General features: G+C 41.8%; 1 protein-coding gene across 2 annotated transcripts in view; it reads left to right on the forward strand.

Moving 5' to 3' along the window:
- LOC138006284 (WD repeat-containing protein 11-like) overlaps window positions 1–12,197 on the forward strand; it is a 39,565-nt gene extending 27,368 nt beyond the window's left edge. Inside the window, exons 19-28 of one of the 2 annotated variants that reach the window (XM_068852518.1) lie at window positions 1–91; window positions 485–733; window positions 1,809–1,904; window positions 2,173–2,243; window positions 2,801–2,895; window positions 4,074–4,171; window positions 8,158–8,238; window positions 8,880–8,944; window positions 9,725–9,807; window positions 10,640–12,197. The exon at window positions 1–91 is cut by the window's left edge and continues 3 nt beyond it. In XM_068852518.1, coding sequence (XP_068708619.1) covers window positions 1–91; window positions 485–733; window positions 1,809–1,904; window positions 2,173–2,243; window positions 2,801–2,895; window positions 4,074–4,171; window positions 8,158–8,238; window positions 8,880–8,944; window positions 9,725–9,807; window positions 10,640–10,767 — 1,057 coding nt within the window. In that variant the 3' untranslated portion in view covers window positions 10,768–12,197. Of the gene's footprint in view, window positions 92–467; window positions 734–1,808; window positions 1,905–2,172; window positions 2,244–2,800; window positions 2,896–4,073; window positions 4,172–8,157; window positions 8,239–8,879; window positions 8,945–9,724; window positions 9,808–10,639 lie in introns of those variants that run through there. The other variant, XR_011123882.1, reaches the window with a different exon arrangement.
- Window positions 12,198–12,500: the final 303 nt, after the last annotated feature.

Here is a 12,500-nt window from a genome sequence, read left to right on the forward strand (position 1 = left end):
ATTTGGAGATGAAGCAGAGACTGTATTTTGGGAAGTAGCCCTTCATTACCTCAGGCGAGAAAAGGCCAGACTTCAATGTATGAAGCATAAGGTACTCACACAGTGACTGTGATAATTAATTCTGTAACCCAACAAGTGATATTGTAGTCGTCAGTAAGATCAGTGACATGATAGCCCAAAGGGTAGCAAACAAGCTGGACCTGCTGTACATTTTGACTTTGCCTTGTGGTTTTACAGTGTTAAATCCTTGTATGGATGACGTTACATCAGAGGTTTTAGTGGAAGACTTCGCGCTTCGTTTCTTTTGCCCATTGAGGCCAGAAAAAGTTTGTGATCAAAGGATGAAAACGCATCACATTCTTTTGGCAATTTCCAGGGTGATGAAATCCCAATTTTATTGAGCATAATTTGGGTATAATTTTGAGAACTTATGAATTTGTGCTCTTGTGTAAGTAAAGGTTCGGCAGTGCTTCCTTTTTTTCAGATTGAGCACCAGTCCCCCTTATACAGTCGTACCAGGTCGTGCTCGGTTGATGTCTTTAACCCATCTGAGTCTACTTCCAAAGTCAGACGTAGTTTCAGTTCCAGAAGTCTGGATCTGTTGTCAATTGACGACGATCTTGATTTCTGTGGCCCCGAAGAGACTGACGAGAGTGCAAACGCAACCTGCTGTTGTTACCCAGTCTCCCTGGATACATGTTATGACATAATCAGTGACACAGATGCATTTCAGGTGAGCTCTAGCTAATATCAAATTTTAGCTTTCCCTTGCGTTGAAAAATCCTTTTTAGTTTTAAAATGGTGGCTTTAGGTTCGAACAGCTTGAAATTAAGGAGCACTAAAACTTGCTGCCATCAGGAGCTCGTGACCCGTTTTCGCTGAGAGACTCTACTAAGAAAAACTTTCCTTACACATTTTTTATCTATCAGCCAGTCAACGCAAAATGCTTCATTTTAGGCCAGGAACTTTAAGAAACAATAAAAGACTTGAAAGTAAAAATAAGCATGTCTGATATCAGTTCTTTACTCTTTGTGATGACTTCCTATTGCCATCAATTTAAAGAGGCATCTTTAATTGGCTTTTCGAAAGAGCTTTGTCACTTCAGATATTTCTTAGCCAATGCATCGGAAATACCCTTGTATAAACAAGCAGAAGGCTGGGTGCAAAAAGTCGTTTGTGTTTGATCGGCCTACCTCCTGGTCACATGAAAACGAGCGTCGAAGCTGCAAAGGGAGGGGCGCGGGAACCAATAACTTTCTCATTCCTCTGCCTCATTCCATAAAACTGACAAAACTGTTTGCAACGCAGGCCATGTGCCCTCCGAAGTAGCACGGTCAGGATTGGACCAACAGCGTCCTACGCTATATATGGAACCAATGTTGTCTGTTCGTTTTTGTACTGATCCAGTTTTGTCCACTTTTGCATCTGGGGTGAACCACAGCTTCTGACAAAATTGTTTACACATCGCACTTAATTTAATGTCGGCTCTCAGGATCTTCTAAGAAAATTGCGCGACAACAACTTCGAGAGGAAGGGAGCCCAGCGAAGGTGCTAGATCTGTGTACTTGTGAGCTATCTCAAAGAATTTTTTTGATGGCTGCAGTATTGATCCATCCAGCATTGCTTGAATCCTTGCCTTAGGAAACTACGTCTCTAGGGTAAATCGACCACCGTAGAGAAAGTAACGCGCGAAACGTCAGCTTTCCATATCAACCCAGTTGATAAACCAGTTTCTGTGTTTCACTTCCCCACCGACGCAGCTCCACAATTCCTTTAAAAACTACACCCCTTTATCCATTTTGCTTTAGAAAAGTCAGCTTGACCGTCTTGCGCTTCACGACAGTAAGCGAACCACTTACGACCAGACGAGGAAATGTGCAGAAACTCTTGTGCTGTTGGGACAGGTATGAGAACAAATAGGTGCTTGAGCGGCCAAGCCGCTCGTTAACGTGCCTTTTGCGCCAACAATAGCGCCAGCTACGCAGGCTAGTTCTATTATGAAATGCAAAATAGGTCAAATATCGTGTGTTTGTTTATTGGATACTCAAGTTGCATTTTGTTACATTAAGACTATTAATAGAAACGACTCATTGACTGATTCTATGCAGCAGTAAATGGGGGAAACTCAAAGAAAAGATGTGGATAAATTCTAGTTTCCGTTTATGTTTGTAGGCTGACAGAGCAGTTCAGCTTTTTTTAGAGACAGACGCAGGCAATGAAAATTATTATGTTGATTCACTCAGGTAATGATTCAATGTTTGAAACCGATTTAGCATTTACAGAGCTTGTTTCCGTTGTAGTAATAATCAAAGGTGCCGTACACTGGCATCGCTAGGGCTAATGGTAGTTGTGTAATTATTATGTGTTATTAGTCGTAATAACCTGTATATTAACAGAACAAATGGATCGTATTGCTTAAGTTCATCTATTGAGGATAATTACTTTCTTCATACTGGCTGGGATTCCTCGCTTAATTTTAGCTAGCTGACCAAACTTTGATTTCGTCCAACAATAGTTAAGTCAATCGTCCATTTAGACGAAACACTGAATAAATGGAGGCTTGTCACGCTACACGATGACGCATCGCAGTCGCTAAAAGTGCATTAGACACGCTTTTTAGACTTCTAAAAAAGTATTTCGGATGATTAATTTAGTTGTAGCTAGATTCTGATTCAGATCTCAGAGAGGGTTATCCACTTCAGCCTTTGGCCTCATTGGATCAGCTCCTCCTCCATCTGCATAATTCCTAATACCATATTCATCCTCGCTAATCATACGTTTTTGTTAATTTTCTCCGCAGGGCCTGTCTTGTGGCAACAATCCGCTCCTCGGGAGCTTCGCAAAGCACCATTAAACTTGTGGCCACAAATCTGATTGCCAGTGGGAAACTAAAAGGTTCGCTTGCTTTCAGTTTTCCATTTTCTTATTTCGATAGTTAACAAATCTTGGAGAAAAAATGTGTTAAGCTCCAATCTTCACCAAGTTTTTCAAGAGTTTGGAATTTAAGTCAATTCTCACAATAATAATAATGAACTTTATTTAGATGTCAAATCAAATCAAATCAACTCATATCAAATTGTAAACAAAAATTTTAGTTTCTAAAGAAACTGTGGTGCTGCGTCGGTGGGAGATTGAAACAGAAATTTATTTTATCAAACGAGTTGATAAAGGTCAAATAGCCACCGTGAAAGATTTAGAAAGCTGACGTTTCGAGCGTTAGCCCTTCGTCGGAGCTCCGACGTTAGCTCCGACGAAGGGCTAACGCTCGAAACGTCAGCTTTCCAAATCTTTCACGGTGGCTATTTGACCTTTATCAACTCGTTTGATAAAATAAATTTCCATATCAAATTGTAGGTTGGTTTTTGAGGAGAGGGGAGAGGGGAAAACCGGAGCAGAACCCGGAGAAAAATCTCTCGGAGCAGAGTAGAGAACCAACAAACTCAACCCACATATGACGCCGAGTCCGGGCCACATTGGTGGGAGGCGAGTGCTCTCACCACTGCGCTATCCTTGCGAGCAAGTTCTTCTTGTTTTGGATAGTTGACGACTTTAATTACTCTCAGAAAAACTCTGTCCAATGAACCCTTTGAGTTTAAAACTAAAAAATGGCATTGTGAAATTCCTTTACTGCTAAAATGATCGTTACATCGCAAACAAGATGATTTTGAGCAAAAACGGCCTTTATCCTGGTGATTTGCCATAAACTTGAAAAACGTCGGGGCGACGTTTTTCAAGATTACCCAATTGCAGTCCATTTCAGTCTTGTCCATTTGTTTCAATCCATTCTCTTCTGTACTTTTGTTGTATTTCTTCTAAGTTGTTCATTGGTTTTATGTGGTTATTGCAATGTTTCAATTCAGTTCCCTTTTGGACGTTTTGGCTGTCATGAAATTACATAATTTTGCGTGACATAGCCCTTTTAACATCCCTTATCGTATCCTCATTGACCCGACATGAGGAAACCTTCATTATCCGGGCTTGCGAAAACGTGATAACATAATACTCCTATTAATCGGAACTCCAGATCATCGATTTTCAACTGAAGAAACTAACTCATGTTGTTTTTTATTCAGAGGGGGTTCAATTGCTTTGCTTGATTGAGAAAGGTATGGACGCTTGTCGTTATCTACAGACTTACGGAGAATGGGATGGGGCAGCGTGGCTTGCTAAGGTAAAATAACAACCCTTTTCTTTGTTGTTTCTGTTGTTTCCCGGATGACTGAGATGTCTCACAGAGCCTTTCACTCGAAAAGTAACAGCCTTTGTTGGACCACTGAAAAACTGTGTATCGCTTGAAAGCGTCGTTTCAAGGAATTCTTAGTGCGGGTTTTTAGATACAGGACTCAGTTGGTGACATGGTTTAAAAAAGCAGAAACTTTGTCGAGATGTTAAGAATTCTTTGAGAACACTTTATCATAACGAGTTGCAAATTAATCCTTCGGTTAATTTCGGTTAATAAGCGGGTAAAAAGCGAACTTTTGGAAAGATAATCAGATAAATTATCTTAAATCAAGAGTCGTTTCTGGGGGATCATGACTAAAACACCACACGAGTACATACGGGTAACATACGAGTAACATACGAGTAACATACGGAACATACGGATACATACGAATACATACGACTGACATACGACTGACATACGAGTAACATACGAGTAACATACGGATACATACGATCAACATACGGATACATACGAATACATACGAGTAATACGAATGTTTTTCTCATAAAGGAAGCTCTAATTATAAGCCTTGCAAGCATTTTTCACGTCAGCAAACACGTACCCGTCTCAGTTTGAGGAAGGGGGGGTGGTGTTCATAGACCCTCCAAGGCTTTCGTTAAATTCAGTCACAGCAAAATAAATTCACATGGAGTGCAAAACCCTTAAGGCGGCGAAAGACGAGATACAAAAACCCTCAACTTGTGGCGCAACATTGTTTCGTTGCAAGTTCTGGTCGATGTTTCGCGTTTTTCACTTTGCGTGATCAACTTGACCCGCAAGAAAAACATTTGTTGCGGGTTGAAGAAATGCAGGGCGCTGAGTGGTTGATTTCCTAGTACAAGAGCACATTTGTTGCGCGACAAGTTGTGAGCTTGATGAAAAACGAGCAACAAAGCCAAAATTTGTTGCTCAGAGTAGATCTGCGCTCTACTTTTCGCAATAACTTTCTTCAACCCGCAACAAATGTTTTTGTTGCGCGACAAGTTGATCATGCAAGGTGAAAAACGGGAGAAATCGACCCAAACTTGCAACGAAATAATGTTTCGCGCCAAGTTTAAGGTTTTTGTATCTCGTATTTCGCCGCCTTTAGCTTGCGCAACAAGATGACAGTATATTTTGGATGTTGGTCTCGTAGATGATTATGACTGTCAGGCCAGTTTACATTTAAGACACGTAAGGAAGTCAGAGCAGGTCTGTCATAATCTTTTACCCCATTTAAGCTTTCTGGCTTGATTTTGCACTGATTTTTTGCACTGATTTATCATAGGCAACTTAAGCTAAAATAGTGAAATCAAGATGGCGGATCTGATGACGTCACACGACATAAGCGACATCCAAAATATATTGTCATCTTGTAGCGCAAGCTAAGGGTTTTGCACTCCATGTGAATTTATTTTACTGTGACTAAATTTAACGAAAGCCTTGGGGGGTTGATCAACACCCCCTCCCTCCCCCCTCAAACTGAGCCGGGTACGTGTTTGCTGACGTGAAAAATGCCTGCAAGGCCTATAATTAGAGCTTCCTTTATGAGAAAAACATTCGTATTACTCGTATGTATTTGTATTTATCCGTATGTTAGTCGTATGTATCCGTATGTTACTCGTATGTTACTCGTATGTTAGTCGTATGTTAGTCGTATGTATTCGTATGTATCCGTATGTTCAGTATGTTACTCGTATGTTACTCGTATGTTACCCGTATGTACTCGTGTGGTGTTTTAGTCTTGATCGTTTCTGGGGTGGATCCAGGATTTTTCTTAGTAGGGGGTGCACCACTAAGGAATGGCGTAGCGATCATGACTAAAACACCACACGAGTACATACGAGTAACATACGAGTAACATACGGAACATACGGATACATACGAATACATACGACTGACATACGAGTAACATACGAGTAACATACGGATACATACGAATACATACGAGTAATACGAATGTTTTTCTCATAAAGGAAGCTCTAATTATAAGCCTTGCAAGCATTTTTCACGTCAGCAAACACGTACCCGGCTCAGTTTGAGGAAGGGGGGGGGGGGGGGTGGTGTTGATAGACCCTCCAAGGCTTTCGTTAAATTTAGTCACAGTAAAATAAATTCACATGGAGTGCAAAACCCTTAAGGCGGTGAAAGACGAGATACAAAAACCCTCAACTTGTGGGGCAACATTGTTTCGTTGCAAGTTCTGGTCGATGTTTCGCGTTTTTCACTTTGCGTGATCAACTTGACCCGCAAGAAAAACATTTGTTGCGGGTTGAAGAAATGCAGGGCGCTGAGTGGTTGATTTGCTAGTACAAGAGCACATGTGTTGCGCGACAAGTTGTGAGCTTGATGAAAAACGAGCAACAAAGCCAAAATTTGTTGCTCAGAGTAGATCTGCGCTCTACTTTTCGCAATAACTTTCTTCAACCCGCAACAAATGTTTTTGTTGCGCGACAAGTTGATCATGCAAGGTGAAAAACGGGAGAAATCGACCCAAACTTGCAACGAAATAATGTTTCGCGCCAAGTTTAGGGTTTTTGTATCTCGTATTTCGCCGCCTTTAGCTTGCGCAACAAGATGACAGTATATTTTGGATGTTGCTCTCGTAGATGATTGACTGTCAGGCCAGTTCACATTTAAGGCACGTAAGGAAGTCAGAGCAGGCCTGTCATAATCATTTACCCCATTTAAGCTTTCTGGCTTGATTTTGCACTGATTTTTTGCACTGATTTATCATCGGCAACTTAAGCTGAAATAGTGAAATCAAGATGGCGGATCTGATGACGTCACACGACATAAGCGACATCCAAAATATATTCTCATCTTGTAGCGCAAGCTAAGGGTTTTGCACTCCATGTGAATTTATTTTACTGTGACTAAATTTAACGAAAGCCTTGGGGGGTTGATCAACACCCCCTCCCTCCCCCCTCAAACTGAGCCGGGTACGTGTTTGCTGACGTGAAAAATGCCTGCAAGGCCTATAATTAGAGCTTCCTTTATGAGAAACACATTCGTATTACTCGTATGTATTCGTATGTATCCGTATGTTAGTCGTATGTATCCGTATGTTACTCGTATGTTACTCGTATGTTAGTCGTATGTTAGTCGTATGTATTCCTATGTATCCGTATGTTCCGTATGTTACTCGTATGTTACTCGTATGTTACCCGTATGTACTCGTGTGGTGTTTTAGTCATGATCATGGCGTAGCTGACTGGTCTTCTCAGGAAGGGGGGCTGTGCACCCCCTGCACCCTCCCCCTAGATCCGCCCCTGTGTTTAATCACATCTTCTAGAATTTCGTTCACTTTTTAAACAAAAACAACTAAAAACGTAGGTAATAGAGTAATTGACCAGTGACGTGAGGGCTAATTTCCCGGACGTTACCATATGGGGTGCGTTCAAGCATTCTCGTCACCAGAGCCTCGGATCGACCCAAGACTCTGGGAAACTCTATGTAGGAGAACATGCGCCGTAGGGCTCTCATAGCCAAAAATTGGCTATTTGAATCTTAACGCGCCTGCTCACTCCTCGTGCTAACGTAAATGCAACAACCAGAGACGCTGTTCATTGTTCTTCACGAAAACCAATGAGAAGACACTCTGGGCTCTGGGGTCGAGATTGCTTGTCAAGTTGACAAACAGATGTCGGTGGATTATGATTCTGTCCAGGACCAGTCTTCAGACTTTGACAATTGACTTTTGAACTCGCAATAGACCAGCTCCCAACAGTCTTGATAGATCAGTTTGTAGATCAGTTTGTAGAGAAAGTGCAACGCTATCGCACGCGGTCCTGGGTTCGAATCCCGTTAAAGCCTGGAGTTTTCGAGCTTCCTTTGCATCTGCTCAAGTTGCTCAACTATCGAACTTTGCAACTTTCATTTCACAAATGACTCTTTTGTTGCCATAGTGAATTTTTTCAGCGTAACACTTCACCATCCTGTTATCGTTTCAGGCAACGTTGAACTATCCTGACTGTGCTGAAGTTATGAGAAGATGGATTGAGCACCTGTCCAGTACATCAACGAGTCAACAGGTAGCCTGCGTAGCTTACGGGATATTAGGGAGCTTAAGCACACACGTTTTTGAGACACGAACGGCAACCGGAAGAGAACATTTAGCGTGCCAGGGCAGTGGTGTCTCCTGGATTTTTATACTAATCATCTCTAATGGAGAAAAGATTCTTAGCAATGTAAATGTGGTTGTGTGAAGACAAGTTAAAAGGGAAAACAGCTCACTTCCGGTTGCCGTCCGCTTCTCAAAAATGCGCGTGCTTAATCTCCCTATTTTATCGAGAGATTATTTCGACACGCTCGAATAAACGATTGTTGCTCCGTTATGATTTGACCGCGAGTTCGAGCGGCTTCGAAGCCCTCGTCATCATGCCACTCGCGGCCCACGCCAGGCCAAAACACAACGTTACTCGCGCGTGTTTGAATAATGACGCAGGACAGTTAACATGTGACACTGTCATTTCAATTTAAGGTCACGTTAGTTGCTCAAGTCAATTAAAATCAATGTTTTGATTTCAAGATCGCAGTTTCTTACTACTAAGAGATCTTTTGATTGGACGGTCATTTTAGACCGAAACAAAATACCTCGTCATATGAAGTGCTCCTTTCAACCGTCTTTCAACATAAATTTTCTTACCCAAGCTTTATTCTCCCATTTTTGCAGAGCAAAGCTGTATTGGTATTGCTTTCTCTCGGCAAGTTTTACAAGGCTCTTGATATGCTCTACAGGTAGGTTGAAATACACATGTTCTTTCTCCTCTACCCGTCACTTGTGTCCAAAAATGCTGCACGTGATCAGATACATTCAGTATATGCTACCTATTTCCAACTATTACATAACTGTTGTGGTTAGCGTTATTTTAAGGTAAATTTAGCTGATTAGCTTTACTTGATGAGCAGAGTTTACGGACACTTTGTGAAGTGAACTGTCAGTATTCTTAGACGGAAGTGCTTCTGAAGTTGGGGAGGAGAGCAAGAGGACAGACACTTAGCGACGCTTATATGGAGAGATCATCGCCGTAGAATAGACCTTTTTGCAGATATGGCGTCCATTTTGATTTCTATTGTTTCGAAAGACATTATGGGATGCTCAGGGGGCAAATTAATATGTATTTGCCCACTGGGCATGCAATAATAGCTATTTGAAACAATATAAATCAAGATGGCCACCGTGTCTGCAAAAAGGTCTTAGAGCAACTTATAATACCGTTGCGAAAGAAGCCTGGGGACAGTCTAGCCTTGAGCGAGATTTGAACCCGTGATCGTGCGATTGGGTTACACACTCCTTTATCACTGTGCTATCAGGCAATGTATACACTGATCCACAATTAAGTATTAGGTTAAGATTATCACCTTCTCAGACTTAAGGTCACGTTAATTGTTGTTTTCAGTGCAGAATCTTAGCAACTCGGGAAAATCGGTAGTAGGAAATAGAGTAAATGGGAGACGGTTGTGTAACAGTTCCCTGTTTGAACAGCCTCTAATTGTTTGGTTTTTCAATTCCTCCAGTATGCGTTACTTTGATCGAGCGGGGCTGTTTGCAGAAGCTTGTCAAGAGTTCGGCTTCCTTTCTCCAGAGGACGAAAAGAATAGTATCCTTTGTAAATGTTTCTGTTTTTTTTTTTTTTTTAACATTTCCTTTCTTCAAATGTAGTATCTCCAATGTGAGCTTAGTAGTTTGTTTTTGACGAGTCTGAATGATTCCTGGTGTGTGAGACCGCCGGGTAAACCGAACTATCTGTGGTGTTAATCTGCTTTTACTATTATTTCCCGGTTCGGGAAATTCAGCTTTGAAAAGTTGTAGCATGCCTAATCCTGCAGCCGAAGTCTTCTCTTTCTGTTGAAGTTGGTTCTCATTGTCATTATTGATCGGCTCGGTCTCAGAGAACTGCCTATTTTTTGTCCTTACCACATTTTGACGTCATCTGTGATTTATTACTGGTACCGCGCTCCGGGGGCTGAGTTGGTTGAGGCATCGGGCTTCCATGAGAGGGGTCGTGAGTTCGACTCCGGCCGGACCAACACTCAGGGTCTTAAAATAGCTGAGGAGAAAGTTCTGCCTTTGTAATTACAACCGCAAATGGTCAGACTTTCAAGTCTTCTCGGATAAACCGTAGGTTCCGTCTCACAAATATCTTCCATGTGTATAAGTTCTCTGTGTGACGTTAAAGAACCCACATACTATTCCAGAAGAGTAGGGGATGAAGTTCCCCATGTTGTGGCTGTCCTCTGTGAGTGTGTTCTTTCCAGCAGAAGTGGCTGGCTTGGCGTAATGTCTCTAAAAGGCTTGTGGTGTATGAGGCCACCTAAGCAAAAAAGCCATAATTCAAAAGGACTTTGCCGAGTGCTGCGACATGTAGATGTAGATATAGAGAACGCACGGTAAACTGATTGCACATAACTTTCCTTGATGTGTATCATTAGCTGCTCTTGTACATGCAGTATACACCGAATACGCCCGGTTCCTTCATGGCCTTGGACTTCAAAAAGCTGCGTATTTCTTTGCCGGTAAAGCTGGGCCCAAGGCTAAACAACTTCTTGATGGGTTGTAAATGGTAAAGAAGATTTTAAAGAAGCCGGGTCCTGAACAGAAGGGAGAGTGAAAGGAAGAGGAAAAGAAGTGGGTCGAATATCGAAGTCAAATCACAATGTGACCTGCAACGAAGGAACGAAACACATGATAGCTTGTTATTAGGTGTCCATATTTTACTGTGGAACGATCACAATCGTTGCCCTAATCGAACAACTTTCCTTGAAAAAAAAAAACGTAAAAACAACGTAAACAAAAATGCAAAGCATTTAATTGGCTTATCGAACAAAAACAAACGCGCGCAAATTTTCATTGGCTTAGGCAACGTGGATGCAAAGAACGTCATCTCTGCATGGAACTTTCTGGAAAGCCATAGGCATTTCATTTTGACGTGATTTGAAATGCAGTAATTTGATTGGGCAATTGAACTGTTTACTGCCCATATTAAATGTTTCCTTGGAATAAGGAGAAGCTTTGTTTTAATCTTGCCACAGATTGCAAACACTTTTTCTAGGTTATGCGAAAGTCGCTCTAAAAGATACTGGAGCAAGGACGACGACGTCTTTGAGAGTGTCATTCGCTTTATTCTTCAATTATCCCAACTCGTTCGGCATGTAAAGTGGTATAAAGTTTTCCAAAATAGATTAGTACGAATGGTGCGGTTGGTTATAGCCATTCACGTCGTCGTCAGTACGACAACGATAATTTATCCCTTTCACCCATAAACCGGCCTAAACCGGTCATCCGTCTAACGCCAGAGTATTTTACTCTGTCTAACACCAGACGATTTCACTCGTCAGTGTATGTCCCATTAATGAGAACGGCAAAGAAATGAATACACGTGCAGTGATGCCTCCTTCCCCAAGCCTCCCTCGGCCGTTTCTCTCGATTACGTAACAAAGCACGGTGTACTGAAAAGGCGTACGATTCGACTGTCATACGAGGGACTGCTAGAAGTCAAAGGCCTCTTGTTTTCTGCCGTTCTCGTCAACATTGTCGTTGCTTAATCTCTCCGTTCTCGCTGTGCGTGCGGGAAGACGAGGTCTTTTGAAGTTTGATTTGAAATAAAAGAAGAAAATTTAATTTTTTTCTCCAGCTTCTCAGCGGTCCGGAATCCTAAATCCTTGAATCTGATTGGCTACTCGCACACGCGCCAGGGTTCCGGCTGGATTTTCCCATCCGAACCCCGAGTACGGACCGCTCCGAAATTCCCAACTTTAGCAACTTTTCAAGCTTTTTGCAATAGCGTAAAAGTGTCGTTAACAACTTAAAATGTAAATGTGAATGTGTGTTGCCTAGATTTGAAGCTCATTACTCAACTTTATTTCAGGCCGTGCGCTCCTTTTTCGTTAATATCAATTTCTGTCACGTAACGGACATTTTAGGCACTTTTACAGCAATCCCGTAGAAAATAAATAAACACGTTATTTGCCGGCCTGGGTCGGTCCGTATGCGGCGGCCTCGGGCCATACTCAATTCAAAAACCCAACTGATCAGTCTTTAAAGGTGGCTCAAACCAGTTTCAACACTTTCAAGATACCTTCTTATTAGAAGGATTGACACTACAACACCTTATCACGTAACAACAATGTTATGGTACCATGTGAAACATCAATTATTGCTGAACAAGATGCAGTCATTTTTGTCAGGTAACAAGTTACCATGGCAACAGGACAGCCTTGCAAAAACACCCTATATTTTGGCTTTAGCTGCTCATATCTGAAATACGAACTCGGTGACCCCAATTTTTTATTG

Source organism: Montipora foliosa, chromosome 6, assembly GCF_036669935.1.
Source record: "Montipora foliosa isolate CH-2021 chromosome 6, ASM3666993v2, whole genome shotgun sequence".
Lineage (NCBI taxonomy): Eukaryota > Metazoa > Cnidaria > Anthozoa > Scleractinia > Acroporidae > Montipora > Montipora foliosa.